This window comes from Mchenga conophoros, linkage group LG22 (genome assembly GCF_057382185.1).
Source record: "Mchenga conophoros isolate Kocher_MC1m ecotype Shallow Benthic linkage group LG22, M_conophoros_male_GT1.1, whole genome shotgun sequence".
In the NCBI taxonomy this organism is placed as follows: Eukaryota; Metazoa; Chordata; class Actinopteri; order Cichliformes; family Cichlidae; genus Mchenga; species Mchenga conophoros.
In genome coordinates this window covers 6,259,517-6,277,392 of record NC_140546.1, presented here as the reverse complement: position 1 = coordinate 6,277,392, position 17,876 = coordinate 6,259,517, and the positions used below count along the sequence as shown (strand labels likewise).

Below are 17,876 nucleotides of genomic sequence, written 5' to 3'. Positions count from 1 at the left end.
TATATTGTAACATAAATAAAATGGCATTAATAGGCCATTTAATGACATAATGCACGCAGTACCTGTCCTGCTATTGCCTACTGTTGTGTCTCTATTGACAGATTGCTGTATTAATATTAATATGACATTTATTTTTGTTGCATTTTTAGTTTCAAACTAAATATTTAAGTCACTTTTAAATAAACCTGATAATCAAATAAAACAAAAAACATATTTTCATAATTATATAAAGAGCTTTTTTTTATTGAAATCCAATGAGACAACACTGCTCTGTTAAACAACAGTCAGATGATATATATAAAAAAGAAGAATACTGGTCATAATAAGGCAAACGCTTCAGCTTTGTAACACTCTGAAATCTTTTGGAGAGGTCTGTAACACTTTAACACACAAACAGTTTCATTCAGCATCTGTTTCTCATTAACACTGAACACCATCAAAAGGCTTTTAAAATGAAAGGGACTTCCTGCTCAGCTGCGGTATCTGTGCGAGCGTATCTTGCGGCTGAGGGTTCGGGCGATGCGGTCGACGGCGTAGCTGATGTGTCCCTGCTTCTTGTCATCTGCAAGTGACAGGCCCTCGATGTTTCCGCTGTACCACAACACCCATCCGGCCAGAGACACGAGTAAAAACAGGGCTCCTGAGCAGAGGACACAGATTCATCATTTTTTTATTACTAGGTCATAGAAATTCATCTAAACAGAACAATTACAACCCCAGCCCATTTAATGATCTAGTCTTGAGAAAGAAGCAAAGATTATCTCCTTAATAAAAATAATAAAAAAAGATGTAGAGCACGTGTTGTTTTAAGCCTTTTTCTGTAATAGTTAATTTCCACCCACAAGTTTTCTCATGTTTTTGTGTAACATTTTATCTCCTCATCTATTTTGTTGCAGTTCTATCATAAAGGTCACTCTACTCCTTTCTTGTGCTCTGTACTTCTACTGCACAGTAAAAGTTCAAATGCTGTTTCATATTTGTAGAGTCTGGCATTTGTTTGACTTTGTTGCAGTTTAGCCTTTGATATTGTCTAATATTCCACATAACTGATATTTACATAGTTTGCATGGTTAAGACCACCTGGACAAAATCACAAATCACCAGGAAATGGTAATTACATCATTGGTGTCATATATGCAGCTGGCTGGCACATTTTGGCGGATGCATGAATGGATGAGTGGATATTGCAGCCCAGCTTCCAGCCAGGAAAGAATCTGCAAATAAACTTTGCAGTTATTCTGAAAACAGCTGACTCGACTATTTTCACTGCCGTGAGAAATCTGCTTTTGAAGCTCCATCACTTTGAGATTTGGCTCAGAGAATCACATTTTGTCTGTTCCCTGAAGGTAAATGGAGACATGGCAGTCTCTCTCCCACCTATCTTGAAATTGTCTGCCTCCAGCATCAGCTCCCTGTTTGGCACCATTGTCAGAGTACTAGCTTTTTAGCTAGCGGGTGCAGAGGAGGTGTGTGTGTGTGTGTGTGTGTGTGTGTGTGTGTGTGTGTGTGTGTGTGTGTGTGTGTGTGTGTGTGTTGGTGTACAGCTACAAATATGCAGACAGCTATTCACTGAGTACCTGAAGTTATAATAACTTTTGCAGAGAGCTAATTTTGATGCTTTAAAGTTCACAGAGATGTGCAAAATTCCTTCCTCTGCTTGTGAATTAATGTATATGCTGCTATGACTGTGAGTTTATATTAATTCTAATAATTAAGACCCATTTCTGTAATATACTTACATATCTATATTATTGCTAATATATATTGTAATATATCTATATCACTAAAGCACTTCTGGATGGATGCAAACTGCATTTCGTTGCCCTGTACCTGTGCATGTGCAATGACAATAAAGTTGAATTCTATTCTATTCTATTCTAATTCACGCTCCAGTTGACTCGTCACTTCTGTTTAATGTCAACCCACTTCTGTTTTTGATTAAGCCACACAAGCATACCAGAGTAGACCAACACGTCTCCAAGGTCCCTGTCTTGGATCTTCAGATTGGCGAAGACCCCCACCAGCAGAGCGGCTCCACCCACTACATCCATAAACACGGCAAACGCCAGAGCCAGTTTACAGTGGGACAACCCAGTATATTCGCCCATTATTGAGCTGGGAGGGAGGAGGAGAGGAAAGACTGTTACAATCTGACAGAACCACAGGTGAACTAAACCCGCTACAGGATCACTGATGCTTCCACATGTACTAGTGGAAGAATGATTCACGTTAACACTGACAAAATTAAACATATTAAATGTTTAAATTAAATGTTGTAAATACACAGAATTCAGACATTTACATTCTGATCAGAGTTTAGATTAAAGCTAAATACATGGGACAGAGGCCTAGAATCTGAAATGTCAAAAGAAGGAGGGACTGCTTTCCTGATTTGGTCTCTGAAAGAAATTTATGATCCTGGTCTATGAGAAGCTGTAAATACAATATCAGTCTCCTACCTGCAAAACTGGCCTCCAAAACCTGCTGACAAAGATGACACATTCAAATATTTTAGGGATTTTGAGCATCAGTGATTCTGTGTTAAACTGAACACCACTCCTGAGCGTTCTTAATCATAGAGTACCAGATAATGGTACCAGATAATATGAAGGCTCTAGCTCAAGTGGTTAACTAGATAATTATATTTTAAGACAGCCTTCCAAAGATGATTTCCTAAAAGACAAAACAAAACTGTTTTCCTTCATTAGAAAGCTAGGGACAGTAGGGACCTGAAACTTTCTACTAGAACAGTGTCTTTCAGGCAGAAAGATGACACTAGCTGCAATATAATAATGTACCACAGAACCAGAAGCAGTAGGTTATACATGATTCGTGACTGAGTCTGCTTTAAAAACTGTCTCAGTTTAGTTTCAAGATGATCCCTGTTAGGGGCAGTTTAAGTTCTGGAGGTAAGAAGATCCACGTCTCTGATGACAACCTGCAGCTTCCATAGATGCTCCATGTTACTGAACCAAAAGCCTTAAGAGGAACCACGAGGTTACTGTGTTAGTCACTGATTGTGTGAGCATCTGCAAAGTAATCTAAGATCGGCAAATGTAATAAAATACAAAACTTTACATGTTTAATTTCTTAAGACTATGGAAACAGTGTAATGTTATCAGCTTCTTATCCCAAATTTGAATTGCCTGCTCATCATAAGAGGGTTGATTTATGTGAAAGCTGCCTGTGTGAGACCCTTATAAGACTATACCAAACATATCAAATCAAACCAAAATTTATTTATATAGCAAATATTAAAAACAATAAAGTTAACCATAGTGCTTCACAGTCAGTAACGCAGACACACAGCTGCATTTTGAACTAACTGAAGCCGGTAAAGAGTACACTGTACACAAAGGAGTACGGCGTCACTGTGTTTGACAGGAGGATTCAATCTTTTTGCAAGCGGTCAACTAGACCCAGAGCTGTTTCTGCCTGGTTTGTAACAGGAGAACATAACAATGTTCTCTTGGATTATGAACTAAAGTTAATTTAAAGACTTTCTTTCACACATAAACTTTGACTCACGTGCTGCTGTTGTCCGTTAAGTTATAAAAAACAACGCCTCCGTAGACGGGTTTGTTCTCTCCACCGTGTTCTTCACTTCCGGCTTGATCTGCGCTCTTACTCACCTGCAGCCACCACGCCCTTCTGGTGACACGTTTCCGGTCCGGATTTCACCCTCTTCTTCTTTTTCTTTTCCTTTGCTTCTTGGCATTTTACAGCTTCATAAACGCAAAGAAATTTATTTTTAAAACGCACTTTTTATTGTTATAGTTTCACTGTATTTATTTAATGTGAGTGTTTTATTGATTAATAAAGAATAATAAGGTCCCTTTTAACACTTTTTAGATATTTCTTTTAATTTGAATGGAAATCTTTTAGGGGGTAAAAAAAAAACAAAACACCGCCCCTCTGCGCATGTGTGAAACAACTAAATCTGCGCGCGGTACACCTGTTCCCGCCAGTATAATCAGGTAATTGCCACCGGGAGTGTGCGAGGCGGGCTGTAGGGCCGCAGGTGTGGCTGGTTTCAGGTCATATTACTGAAGTATAACTGCGCACAGAACTACTGGAGACAAATAATAACAGGTTTATCCAAACACGCGGTTTATTACCGCTCTGTAGCTGCTGCCCGGCAGACCTCTCAGCCATGAATCCTTCCACCAGCAGAGAGGATGCAAGCCCACCAGGTAACAACATGCGGCCCATCCACTTGCCCACAGCAGGCGTACGAGCGCCAGGAGTCAGACATTTAAACTTTTACACCTTCTCCAAACGCACTCTTTCTTTTTCTTCCCTGCACATGTTAAAAGAATGAAAAGTGGACTCGCCTTTAGCTTTAACGCAGCTAAAACCTGATCACAAACATTCCTGAGAAGCAGTGCTGGCTGCCCTTTTGTGTCCTGACATCACTTTTACTTTTAAATACACGGTTCTTGTTTGTTTGCTAGTTTTCTGTAATGACTGTTTTATTGATGCTCTGCTTCCTTCTTTTCGTTTCACTCTTTGGGCTTTCACGCCGTTTTTCTAAAGCGTAAGCGGGCTACCAGGCTATGCGAGTAACCTCGGTGAGTTGTTGGTTTATTAACCTTAACAAGCGACTGATAAGCAGTAATTAATCTGCATTCGTCAACCATAGGAGTCTCTTTTTAAAACGTAAACTTTCGCTTCGTTATTTTGTTTCATATTATTATATATATATATTTTATAAATATTATGTCTTTGAATTTGGGTAGGACGTTAAGCTAGTAAAGCTAAAGGGAAAAGGTATGAGTTTATCAATTATAGCAAAATTCTGTCACTGCTACTTATTTTTGTATTATGCTTTGACTCGAGATTTTGAAAAACTGAATTTATTAATCTCTATAAAAATGACTTTTTAATTGAGAGCATTTCCTAAATAAGGCACAACCTTTGGGGATGAGCAAGAGAAAATAAAGTTGTGGCTGAACGTTGAAACCACAGAATTATTACTAATGTGGCCCAATAATAACAATAATTGTGTGTGTGTGTGTGTGTGTGTGTGTATATATATGTATATGTATATATATATATATGTATATATATATATATATATATATATATATATATATATATATATATGCCTGTACGTTCAGCACTAAGGCCTCAGTGTGAACTTAGTGTTTGTGTATGAAACAATAGATGGTAGACAGAGAGACACACTCTTGTTGTGTGGAATATCACCTAACATATTAAAATGTTCATACTGATAATATTTATTAAAGGCAAGATGGAAACATTTTTCACAGACTTCAGGTTTATTAGTTACTATTTTTGAGTTTTTTCCTCTTTTCTTTTTTTATGTCAGAGCACTACATGCCCCAGTCATCATTAGCAGCTGCAGCATCATCTTCATCAGCAGCAGGAGGAGGAGGAGGAGGAGGTTTATATCTAAATGCCTACGAGGTCTCCTTTCCCCTGGAGGAGAATATAGAACGACCTCCTCCCTATCACCTGAACCAAGGCCAGCAGATGATGGATGGTATGTCACTGAAAATGTTTGTAATTCCCAAACAGTTGATGCTTTTGTTAAATTCTTTGACCAAAAACTAGAAAGAACAGCTTCAATCACATCCCGATTGTTTGATTTTAAAGACATGGTGCTGGTTTATAGAAGCAAAACTACAAACATGTCACTGTCCAAAAACATTTCGACAAAACATGTATTTTTTGGCTTCCTGGTATAATACGTATTCATAAACTGTTAACTTGAGATATGTATGTATGTATTCATTCTTTCCCGTCTTTTCCCTCGTCTTCCTCCTCCTGCAGAGCCAGTGGTGCAGGAGCCTCCTCACTCTCAGTACAGCACCTTCATCCTGATCTCTAACCTGCGCGCTCACCTCTACGTCACTCTGGAGAAGAACGCCTGGCTGCAGAAGCGCATCGAGGAGCTCGAGGAGGAACGCAACTTCCTGCGCTGCCAGCTGGACCGCTTCATCGTCAGCATGAGGAGTCCTGAGGGTCAGGCTCGTTGACTCTCACCCCATTTAAAGTTTTCAGAAATAAAAAAGCATTTGATTTTGTGTTTTCCCAATTATAGAGTGGAGCGGGGATGCCCAGCGTGGTGTGAAGATCCAGCCTGCCAGCTCTCCTTCCCCTCCGTCCCCCATGACCACCAGGTCCGGGATGACCCTCAAACGCATCCAGGGATCAGGATCTCGGAGCCGCCGCAACGCTGGTGAGCAAGATGCTGACACACGTATGTAAATGAATATGTTCTAAATGCTTAACTTTAAAGTAGAGAAGTCTTTTTGTCATGTTTTTGTTTTGTTGGGGTTTTTGTAGCTGTAACCAAGCAGGAGTTTCACGTGGAAGAAGACAAATACTACACCGAGGACGAGTATGTGGAGGAAGAAGAAGAAGAGGAGGAAGAGGAGGAAGATGTGGACTCTTCAGTAGAGAAGGGGATTAGGAAGAAGGGCAGAGGGCGGGTCAGTGGAGAGCCAAGGATGAAGATGAGGAGGGTCTTCAGGATCACACACGGGAGGGAACGACAGAGAGGTGAGAGTCATGTGACAGAAGACGTGATGTAATATAACTATAATTCACATAAATCTTGTTTTGGTTCTGATGTGAAAAGTTTAAAAAACAAAAGTTGTGTTAAAATCCAGAACTCTGTTTTTAATCCCAAAAACATTTTTATCCAAACTCCCCCATGTTGTCAAATATACATAATATGGGCTCGACTTGCATTTCTAACCCCAGCTAAGAAGTCGTTATTAGAAACTCATCATTCTGAATCAGCAGGAAACAAAAACGCTACAACAACACTGTGCTGGAGCCTCAGCCTCCTGTCTATGACACACTTACTTCACTCAGCATTTTATGTTCCTTCCATCAGTTAAAGACCCAGACGGGGTTTTGATCCGTTACAAGAAGATCCTGTCCACCTACCAGCGGGTGAGGAGCATGTCCAGAGCCTTCCAGATCCACGGAGTCGACCGAAACACCATGGCCTCCACCTCCCCCATCGCCGAGCTGCTGCTGGTGGCTCCAGAGAAGGTGAGGACTCCTCTGATTTCCTGTTTTATTGAGCTGTTCTTTCAACTAAGTAATTTGAAGAAAAATAATAATAATTTGCCATCTGTATTGTATCTGTGAATTTCCACTATTTCTTTTTTAAAGTCTACATTTTAAGGAACTCCAATGATTCACTCTAAGTTTATCACACTTTCCAAGTAAAGCGCTTAGACTCAAGGAGACGTTTCTATTAAAGTTTCTAGTGTTGAAATAATTCTTTGCATGTAGGATTCTCTAAAAATAAGAAAACTTGATAGGAATAACTGCATAGAGCTTCTGTTTGCATATTATAAAACTGAAATTATTTTAGAATCCGTGAACAGTCCAACATTTCCTGCAGGTGTCAGAAGTCGGAGAGTTTGAGGCGTCGAAGGAGAAACTGTTGGATTACGCCCGGAGGTGCTACAAGACGATGGATGACGAGACGCACGCCAAAGTCCAGACCATGAAGAAGACTCACAAGCTGCTGCCCATCTCCTACAGGTTCAGAAACTGAGAGCGGAGCGAGGCGGGCAGCAGGACCAGCTGGTGGGAGCTTTCTGCACTTTGTTCTCATTTTTCTTAAAGTCAGAATATATAATAGGATGTGAGAAGATTAAATGCCAAATTACAGGGCATATTCTGATTTATTTATTTATTTTCATTGAACTGCTTTATTTATGTTTTTGTTTGTTTTTCCTTGTGCAGCTATTACAGTTGAGAGTAGTTTTTTACTCCTCTGAGCTATGACAGTGTTTCACACTGAAGACTGAAGTACTTGTTTTTTGGGGGGTTTTTTTGTTTTTGTTTTTTTTGCTTTACCCTAAAAATTAACTGAAGAATTAAAAAGAGAGAGCGCATATGTTGTTAATTATAATAACTCATCTCTGAGGTATTATAATTTTCTTGAGGGAACCGTCTGATTCATCAGTACCTGCAGATATTTTATAGAGCAGGTATAAGAGACAGAAGTTCGAGTAAATGTGCCTCAAAGTTTTGTTATATAAGAGAGAAATATTTATTATCTTTATTTTTGGCTTAGTGTTTGATTTTTCCTTTTGCACTGAAATGATGTACATGGATTTTTGATGTTTCATTAAAAAAACTTTATTCATTGATGTGTTTCATACAAAAGTTGTTTAAGTTAAATGTGAAAGTATTAACGGTGATGTGAATTTTTTTTCTTTTTTCAATTCTGATAACATAACATGTAAAATGCAATACTGTACAATAGATTAAATAACCTTAAATGTATTAATGTATTGTTTTCCTGACTCTGACTCATTTGATGTAATGAGGCTGACAAAGTGACAACGTGCTGAGCTCAGTGTTTACAAACAGTCATTAAGAGCTAAAGAAATCAAATTAGACTTAAATGTTTTGCTAAAAAGATGTTATCTAAAAAAAGAAAAATTAGACTTGCAGACTCTAGCGCCCTCCAGTGGAAGAATTTGGGGAATTAGTTCATTAATAAAGAGAAATTGTTATTAGGGATCAATGGGATCCAAAACATTTAATATTGATCCGGGCTCAAAACATAAAAATCTTTTCCCAGTTTTTTTTTCATGTACATCTAAATGTATTATGCGTTTATTATAGGTCTATTTTATGCTCCACATCATTTGGGATTTGCTTGTAATTTTATTTATTTTATTTTTTCACTAATCTAATGATGAAACTGACCTCACAGCCCGTTGTTCACCAGTGGGCTAGTTTCAGTCATTATGCAAACTGAAGAAGGCTTGCTTTTTTTTTTTTTTTCCAAAATGACGCCTCTGACCGTAACTGCGTGTGTATAAGCGTGTAAAACCTGAAGATAGTCAGATTAACAGTATTTTTGTTTCTATCTGCAATTCATCTCATCTAAACAATAACGTGGAGCACAGCGTGACGTGAAAAAAGGCACATACCTTTGACGTTACGTGACGAACTCTGTATTCCTCGTCCACACGTAAAAGCAAAAAAGGAGTTTTTAAAAAATCTCAGTTTTCGTTGATTCCAAACGCCGTTTACGTGTGGACGAAACAGCTGTGTTTTCAAAAATACCCGTGTAGGTGCGGACGTAGCGTAAAAGATTTAGTAGTTTATTTCATTACTACCTGTAATTTATTGCAGATTAGGCTACTTGTATTTGCTTAATTGTTTGCAAAATGTTTGAGGTGTGAAATAAACCGCAATGGAGCAAAATATGGGTGCGTGTGGTTGGAGGATGTGTTCGTGCGTGTGTGTGTTTTACATTTTTCTTGTAAAACAAAGGGGGGCCTAGCAAAAAAAAGTTTGGGAACCACTGCACTGATCTATGAGCCATTCAAGCATAAAAAGGCACCAAACTCAAGAAATAGTTCAGTTTTGTCTACACGCAAAGATCCCATTTTAAATTGTGTCTTAGACACTTTGTAACTTGCACCCTGTTGCAAAAACACACAATTTGTTCCCATTTCTTTACTTGAATCCTTCCAAAATGACAGCAAACATCCAGCAAAGACCTGAGAGATGCATCTGACTCTTCAGTTATATCTACTGTTCACTAAAGAAATGGTCTCAGTGGAAAATGGCTGTCAGGAAGCCATTCTTAGCAAAGGAGGGGGAAAAAGGCTGAGGTATGCCAAATTACACAATAACTCGAATGCACATTAAAGGCAACTGGTCTAAAGTAGTGCTGAATCCAATTTTGAAGGTTTGGCTACAATTTGTTATCAATATTTGCAGGAGTACATGGGAGGTCACAGGAGAGTTGTGGCTATGGGCATCTGTACAACCTGGTGGAAGCTCTGTGATGGTTTGGAGCTTCATTTCAGCTGGTTTGTTGGAGATCCTATGAAAACAGGTGATATTGTAAAAACTGTGAAAGCAGCTGGGAACAGCTTCATTTTCAGCATGACAGCATGGCTCAAGACTTTTGCACAGTACTCTATGTAATAATGCCATTCATTAAATTGTCAAAGGAGCTTGCAAAGAAAAGCGTCTGGACTTCTTTAAGTTGCTTGAAGACGTTTCACCTCTCATCCGAGAAGCTTCTTCAGTTCTAAGGTCAAATGGTGGAGAGTCCCAGATTTAAACCTAGTGGGAGTATCCCCCCACAGAGGGACAAAAGGACCCCCTGATGATCCTCTAATCGCCTAAGCCAAGGTGGGAAACTGGGCGTGGGTCCCAATCAGCCGGAGTTTCGGGTGTGTTCACTGTGAAACCTGGCCCCACCTTATCATGCGAATTAGAGGATCATCAGGGGGTCCTTTTGTCCCTCTGTGGGGGGTCACTCCCACTAGGTTTATATCTGGGACTCTCCACCATTTGACCTTAGAACTGAAGAAGCTTCTCGGATGAGAGGTGAAACGTCTTCAAGCAACTTAAAGAAGTCCAGACGCTTTTCTTTGCAAGCTCCTTTGACTACGATGACCTGGATGACTGAGAACCTTCACAGACACATTCATTAAATTGTTATTTGCAATATGCAAAGAGGTCTCAGTTTTTTGACTAAGCATTGACTAAGCATTGAATTATGCAAAATATTCAAACTTGTACCCACTAAAATAAACAGCTTGTATACGTTTATATTTATGTATTTATCTATTATAAACTACTCTTTTAGTTTTTAGCAGAAAAACAACATTATAATAAACGTTTACTGTCATGGCGTTCAAAATAGAAAAATAGAAAATAAATGACAAGTGCACAAACTTCATTTCCCACAAGACATTGCAGCACACAGGGGGTGCGTTTAGTGTCTGAGGGGGCGGGGGGAGGTCGTAAACTCAGTTTACCCTTTAACCTTTCTGAGCGGGCCAATCAGAGCAGGAGCTACGCTGGAAGTAGTAAAACCAGCCTGTTTGGACTGACAACCGGTTTCACCGAATAGAAGCGCGGGAGCCGCCTTCGGTGCCCAATCACAGTCGAGCTAGGCGGAACTCTTGTCCAACAGGGCATCGGAGGAGGAGGTGTTCCTGGTAGCCATCTTGGATGTGCGGAGTGATTGTTTAGCGAGAAGAATTGACATTTTTTTTAAAGGAAATAACCCTTCGTGGTGAATCGCTGAAGATTTAGCGGAGTGTGGCGACTGAGGAAAGCACTCGCACCTCGGAAAAATCCAGGTAAAGTGACGGTCGAGCCAGAAGTGATGAATTTGTGTGCCTTCCCCCTATTTTCTCTCTCCCCCCTCTCCAAATTGTGTCTCCCACATCAAATAGCGCAGCCAGTGGGAAGCTGCAGCTCTCGGTACTGCCAACAACTTCAAGTGTGCGCGTTTGCATTAGAGTCGGAACTTCCTCTGCCGAGCCGCGGTGTGTAACGCGAAGTTGAGTTTGTTTTGAAGTGTATGTGCTGGGCTGGAGCTGCTCTCAGAGTAATGATGCCCGCATTGTTTGTAAACATCCCGGGCTAACAAATACTACTCCCCGGTGCACAAACGCCACCTGGGTGTCTGCTCAAAGCCTCTCAAAGAGCAGCCCGGCTGTCAGACACGGTCATAAAAGGCTAGGCGTCCTCTGTTGGTCCAAACTTAGTTCAGTGTGGACAGGAAGGGGCTGTCTCCAGATGTGTGCAGATGTGTGTAAAACTAATGCTGGAGCTTATTTGACAGTGTTTCTTTATTGTAGTTCTGTTATTCAGACTAGGACTCAGTTACTAAACAGTGAGGCTATTTTAAGTCGGAGTCCAGGTTTCCCGCAAAAGTTTTGATCCCAGAAACCGAGTAGAGGACAAAGAGTTAGCAAATAAGTACACACAGCTGGGAGTTTAGTTAGCTAAGGTGGTTTAATGTGAGATTACCTTTAGCAAGCATACAAAGTTCAACAGCACCACAAAGGCTTCAATCACCTATTAATCCCAAACCCTGAAAGTTGAACTTCCTACATAACTTGTCATCATAGAAATAGAATACAATTTTATTTATGCTGCACCTTTTAAAAAACACAGTTTACAGAATGCTTTGGCAGACATACAGAAGTGGAATGATCAAAGTGTAGATTAAACTAAAAATACGCAGCATACATAATAAACAAAACAAGGGAAAGCTGATAACCAGAAGACAAAGTCATAAATCACACAAGTGTTTTTTAACTTGTTTTTTTGGCCATTTCATAGGCAATAATGTACTTTACGCAGGGGGGGGGGGGGGGGGTCTCTTTTTGAGGGGGTAGCAAAATTTGTCTTATGCGGGAAAACCCTGGCTTTACATGCCGGAGTCACCTGGAGTCCTTTTTTAAAATTTTTGTTTATACACTGACAAGCGTTTGGCAGTTTCTCAAAGAGGTTTTATCCACCTCCAATGGAAATTCCCTTCTTCCAGTGCTGCAACAAAATGATTTTATTTTTTAACCGCTTGGTTCATTTGTTTTGCAGCTGGTAAAGCATATCACACATTTTTTGTTTTTAAATCAGTGGTTCAAATAAGGTACTGTGTGTACCAGTCATGATTAAAGCTAAAGGCCTTCTTCACATAAAATGGCCTTTGGGTCCACACATGGATAATAAACCCTCTGGAGAAATACTTTTTTTCCACTCTGGAAGTTTATCGGGATGTAAAAGGTGATGACAGTGCCGTTTGTTTTTTTTCTTGGCATTTACCTCTATGTGCCTTGTATCACTCGGCATCTAAACTCAAAAACTAAAGGTGTGCAAATCTCTGACAGTCTCACTTTAGCCACAGGACAGGAACATAAAATAAAATTGTATAGGACATGTGCTCCATGCCTTGAATGAGTGAACAATGATGAAACAAAGTGTGGCCTTTGTGAATCCATAGATTTCTCCCTTGTAACTGGGGATCAGTACATCTGTAGTAAACCTATGCTGCAGAGACCTCTATAACCTATATGTGCACCTACTTAGAAACATAATTACATATCATGTTGACACAGCCCACAGCTACTGTAATTGGCCTGTTCAGTACCTTGGACTCCTCCTTTGCATTTCAGCTACTTTTGTGTTGCAGTTTTTAAATAAATCGGCGAGATTATAATAATCATAGCCTCAATGTAAGGACTCTCAGATGTCAGCAGTTTCAGGAGGGAGGGATGTGAGGGAATGTACAAAGAAGTTGAAAAAGTTGAGGGTCAAATATGTTTGCCTGTAGAAAAAAAACCCATCACAAAAGTCCCAGCATTTTTTTCTATCAAGGCTGGCACTGCATCTAAAATACCAGGACACAACCACAAGGTAATTAACGTGTAATGCACCACATACAAGCATGAATGCCTGCAGGCGCGTCAGCATAGGTTATGTTATAGGCTGTCATTGCAGAAGGTTAAAACAGCTGTAAGAAGTCTTCTGTCATCATGTGGTAACCATAGACAGCCATCTTTAAAAACATTTTACAAGCGCTATACAAATACAGGCCATTTACCATTACCATGTTTTTTTACATTTTCCAGATATCCAAATATTGACTGCAAAGTTTTTATGTTTTGTACTGCAAATGTAATAATGTACCAAATACTGGTGGTCAGTCTTGGTTGTTAATTATCTGTATCGTCCATGAAAAAGTCATGTCAGTTGATTACTAATGTGTCCTTTGAGACAATAAATAGTGATATTGGCTGCCTCTTCAATGAGTTCCTCATCTCGTGGATGGACTTGGACTGCAGCTGGTAGTGTTTGATCGTGTTCTGCTCTATAGCCTCTGTGAGCTCAGAGTAGGAGCACCAGTTGTTCACTTGCTTCGGGTTCTGATTAGCGATGCTTCAGCTTGCGGTGGATCTCCAGATTAGTAGAACGATCACCAGTTGGTGGGGTTGGAGTTAGGGATGGGCCGACTGGGTATTGATTTGATCCTGACTATAACAGCTGGATCTGATGTCAGTGATGGCTGATGCATTCACTTCAGTTCTGTGTGGTTCTGTATTTACTTCAGTGCATGACAGTAGCTGCTAGTGACAGAGCTTACGTAGCATGGAGGAGGCTAACAAAGCAGCAGCAGCAGTTCGGTGGTGTTTCATGGCTGGTACACCGCAGCTTTTCTTTGTATGTTTGCAAAACCTTTTTTATTTAACTGCAGACTGTGGTTAAAGTAAGCTGATGTGACTGAAAAGTTCAGCTGAGTTGATGCATTGGCTTCAATCTTTCACTCTTATGTTTGGTCATTATATCATGTTGAAACTAGAGTGATGTTGGTTTGGTTTCACAATGGTTAGAAAGCTTTTATTACACGTAGGGTAACATAAAGCGGCTCAACTCAATTAGAATTTTTTCACTTCAGCTGTTGTCTTGAACAAAAAGAATGACTTGCAGTCTCTTCCTCTGAGATGGAGCTTATTAATATAACTCTGCTACTGGATCAGTACCCTGTATCAGCAGATAGCCACAGGCAAGGTGTTTGAAGCCTACTGAAAATGGAAAAAGGTAGGCTGCATGCATTTTTACCATGCAATGCTACTGCCAGGGAACATTTGCTAATCATCATTAACCAAAGAGTTAGAAGAATGCATGCTACCTACCTGACAGAACAGTAAAAGGTGTCAGATGGTACTCCACAAACAGAAACATGCAAAGAGAAAAAAATCTTGTGTGGTGCACCTTTAAAAAGTAAATTGAAACAAGATCCAATGCAAAGGAGCCATTTTTGTTTTTGATTGTGATTAAATGTTCATCTCCTCCTAATTTGCATTTTAAGAACAGGGGTCAAACCTGCTGCATCACTTCTTGTCTCGGACACACTTCCTGCAACACAAATAAAAATGTAAATGTTTTTTCTGTAGCTCTTAGTTTCACTCAGCTTATGTGTCAAAAGAGCATCACAAGCAGTAGCGGTGCCGGCGTTGTCACATATGCCTTTCTTTAATGGCCCGTGTCTGAACCTGACAAGTGGCGTGCTGCTAGTTTGCGCCTTAAAGCTGACACAGCATCTTCTCAGCCTCACCTCAGGCTGCTCATTAATAACATGTCTGCACCGCCTGTCCTTACTTGACTTTGTTAAGTGTACTTTGGTCGCTTTCTGAGGCATGAGGATCATCTTCTCAATTTGATGGGTGTCCAATCAACGAAGCAGCTCTTATGTCTTTGAAGTTAGAATTGAAATATTTCAGGATCTATATTCATCTGTGTGTGGCTTTTTTCGATTATGCTGCTTATCATAAGGTTTTGGCTTCTTAACCTGCTAGAAAATAGAAAAGAAATTTATTTGTTTTCTGTTTCACTCCAAGTCTAAACATTTATTATCATAATTATAACATTTTTGGCTCTTGGAGTTTGACTCACTGTGTTACCTTAGTGCTTAAATGGTTCCAATATCTCAGACTTACAGTTGTCTATCGATTGGCTTATAATAATTAATTAATAAATCCAGAAAATTTACTATCAGCATTGAAGACATTATTGTTCTCGCTGGCTGCTTTTAAAATCGAGGGAAAACTTGAGCAGCCCGGTTTTACATAAAGTAAGTTAAACTTCAGTGATGTCAGACCGTCCAATTAGGAAGCATAAACCACCAGGAATCCATTTCAGCTGCTTTAGTACAAATCTAAGTGACAACAGGTGCACTGGGGCATCAACATCAAGACGACCCCCAAAAAGGGAATGGTTTAAGCAGGTGTTGATGGCAGACCATTGCTCTCTGCTTAGCCCTCCCAACTTTTAAGGGTTTTTGTTCCTGCTGGTAGCATGAGGCAGTAACTGCAACCATTCAGGTGTGTGCAGGTTGTCCAGCTCCTCCAGCGAGACACGGCATCACAGGAAGCTTTGCTGTGTCTGATGTTCCCGTGTTGGTGCTATATAACATGGACTATATTTGTCCAGGTTTAACATTGCAAATGATCAATCATATTGCTATAATGTCATAGTTTTGAGATGTGGAAAAATAATCTGCTAGTGTCCACAAAAGTCAGAGAAAGCAGGCATTTAGGTTTAAATTGTGTTTGTAGTTACAGTTATGGAGTTGCGGTTTGGTATGTGGTGTGATGGTGCAAAACTATGACATCACAACAATGAGCTCGGTCACTGGCAGTGTTGAACCTGGGACATTAGTTTTGGCGATCTGGGAACAGTACCAGCACGGGGATATCCGACCGTGTGGAGATGCCAGGAGAAGTTACATGAGGAGAGCTCATGGACAGGACCGTTGGTTGTTTTGCAGGGACAAAAATAAATCTGCATAATGATAAATCATTGAACACAGAGCCATCTAATGAAACTGTTATGTAAACACTGGCCACTGGTGCTGGTGAATCCCTAACAAAAAACAGCATTGTTTCGGTAGTGACCATGAGGCTGACCTGTTGTGCGATCAGTAATGATGAATAATAGCACATAATGCTCGTCCTTCATCGACAGATTGGGTATCAAATCTGAACTTCTGCAGCTGATTAAGTGCTCCTCTGGCTTGTGCCAATTTGCAGTCAAATTAGTTCTCGCTGATTGCATTTTCCCCCTGCCGATATTAACAAACAATGATGGTGATGATTGCTTTAATGAGCTTAAAGAAACTCGCTCACTGTTCACTCACTTGTGAATGTATATAAATGCCTTTAATTACTGACAGTTGACTTAATGACTTTGTCATATATAAACCCTTAAAGCAAACTTAATTGTTAGTGTATGTAACCAGAGAGAGGCACTGAGATGATGTTCTTAATCAGACCTCTGTTCCTGCATTATGCTTTGAGTTGCTTTTAGTGTTTTAGTGCAGCTGTAGTCAAAACAGGTTCTCACACAATATTATGTTATCAAGGGGCAGAAGTAGAGTTAAATTACGATTCCACAGCATGAATAAAACATCAGTACTGGGCTGATTAAGATTGTATTTATCTGACAGAAAGAAAAATAAATTCATAAAAACAAATGTGCAGTAATTACATTGTATTGGCATTTCAAGTAAGTGCGATCCACCTGGAGGCATTGAGATCATTTATCTGCAGTCAGTTGTATCTCGAATCACCTGGAACCCTAAATGACCTTCCATAGTACTATGACAGTATGAAATTACAAAATACCTTAATGCCAGGTTTATATTTACAGTAAACTGTCTCTGAAGGCCTGCAGCTGGTATTATATTTATTCTTGTGCTGACTGATGAGCTCTACTTTCCAAACATTTTTATCTACACAGGCCACCTGCAACTGTAACTGCATGCAGAAGTACTTTAGGGCTGCTCGGTTATGGCAAAAGTCCACATCTTATGGTTTAGTTTTTCCAGTAATTGTAATCTGTATTATTTATTTAGTTAGTTAATTTAATTTATTTCAGAGGTGGAGGCGGTGGGGACTGGATGATCCGCTGTTTACAGCATTGCTGTGAAGGCAATGGGTGCCTTTGGTTCATAATATAAGATAAAACGAGAGCTTTGTAGCAACCGTTCATTATAAAACTAATTGTTTTATCAAACTGTGATTGAAATTAGGCTCTTATTATTGGAAATATTAGATTTTTGTTTTAATCGCTGTATGTTTTAATGAAGTCGTCATCAGTTGAGTTTAAGAAGAAGAAATGTGAGGAATGACTTTGGTGTCTCTCTGCTATGAAAACCTTGGAGGCCACGTGCTCAAAGCAAGCTTTTGATGAAGCCACTTATATTCATAAACGGCTTTTCTGCCATACCTGTCGTACCTGCTCACCTCTATCTGATCTGCTCAGCGCAGCAGTGTTAGGTATCACTGCTGAGTCAGATTGAATCAAAAGGTCTGCCCTGGAATGGCGGCTGTCAACTTTGTTGTTGCTTTTTTTGATTTTCAGCTGCAGAAAAGTGGCGGGAATTCAGTGTGCTGCCAACAAAAACACAGTTTTTCAGCAGGGCAACAAAAGAAGAAAGAGAACCACAATTTACAGTAAAGTCACAAACTATTACAAACATACAAAGAGAAGCTGTTGGCATCACAGGTGTGAAATATCTCGAGACTGCCGACACTTTGCTTGCAGCTTCCTCC

At 39.9% G+C, this 17,876-nt stretch overlaps 3 protein-coding genes across 6 annotated transcripts in view; 2 read left to right on the top strand and 1 right to left on the bottom strand.

The window, feature by feature from the left end:
• Nucleotides 1-201: 201 nt before the first annotated feature.
• On the bottom strand, nt 202-3,660 carry LOC146548641 (transmembrane protein 238-like). 3 transcript variants are annotated; one of them, XM_085262217.1, is made up of 4 exons: nt 3,529-3,637; nt 2,460-2,481; nt 1,958-2,115; nt 202-640 (listed from the first exon to the last, which is right to left on the bottom strand). In XM_085262217.1, exons 3-4 carry the CDS (start codon nt 2,106-2,108, stop codon nt 471-473), a joined length of 321 nt encoding a protein of 106 aa, XP_085118343.1. In that variant the 5' UTR covers nt 2,109-2,115; nt 2,460-2,481; nt 3,529-3,637; the 3' UTR covers nt 202-470. The 3 variants fall into 3 exon arrangements, with proteins under 3 accessions (XP_085118343.1, XP_085118344.1, XP_085118342.1); XM_085262218.1 differs by having other exon boundaries at nt 2,460-2,484; nt 3,529-3,608; XM_085262216.1 differs by lacking the exon at nt 2,460-2,481 and having other exon boundaries at nt 203-640; nt 3,529-3,660.
• Nucleotides 3,661-3,996: 336 nt separating this feature from the next.
• Nucleotides 3,997-8,330, top strand: LOC146548640 (coiled-coil domain-containing protein 106-like). Of its 2 annotated transcripts, none has more exons than XM_085262358.1 (7): nt 3,997-4,193; nt 5,333-5,506; nt 5,797-5,988; nt 6,068-6,205; nt 6,313-6,528; nt 6,869-7,029; nt 7,388-8,330. In XM_085262358.1, exons 1-7 carry the CDS (start codon nt 4,154-4,156, stop codon nt 7,541-7,543), a joined length of 1,077 nt encoding a protein of 358 aa, XP_085118484.1. In that variant the 5' UTR covers nt 3,997-4,153; the 3' UTR covers nt 7,544-8,330. The 2 variants fall into 2 exon arrangements, with proteins under 2 accessions (XP_085118484.1, XP_085118483.1); XM_085262357.1 differs by having other exon boundaries at nt 6,068-6,226.
• A 2,626-nt stretch (nt 8,331-10,956) lies between these two features.
• Nucleotides 10,957-17,876, top strand: part of LOC146548639 (CCR4-NOT transcription complex subunit 3-like) — a 43,602-nt gene continuing 36,682 nt past the window's right edge. The window contains exon 1 of the mRNA XM_085262353.1: nt 10,957-11,114. The gene's annotated coding sequence lies outside the window, so the exon portion shown is untranslated. The remainder of the gene's footprint in view (nt 11,115-17,876) is intronic.

What these genes read in the sequence shown, in the direction of transcription:
- LOC146548641 (XM_085262216.1), bottom strand. Translation starts at nt 2,108, where the DNA reads ATGGGCGAATATACTGGGTTGTCCCACTGTAAACTGGCTCTGGCGTTT. An exon ending in AGACGTGTTGGTCTACTCTG is followed by an intron (nt 641 to 1,957) that starts GTATGCTTGTGT and finishes TCCTCTGCTCAG; the next exon opens with GAGCCCTGTTTTTACTCGTG.
- LOC146548640 (XM_085262357.1), top strand. Translation starts at nt 4,154, where the DNA reads ATGAATCCTTCCACCAGCAGAGAGGATGCAAGCCCACCAG. An exon ending in AGAGGATGCAAGCCCACCAG is followed by an intron (nt 4,194 to 5,332) that starts GTAACAACATGC and finishes TTTTTATGTCAG; the next exon opens with AGCACTACATGCCCCAGTCA. An exon ending in AGGCCAGCAGATGATGGATG is followed by an intron (nt 5,507 to 5,796) that starts GTATGTCACTGA and finishes CTCCTCCTGCAG; the next exon opens with AGCCAGTGGTGCAGGAGCCT.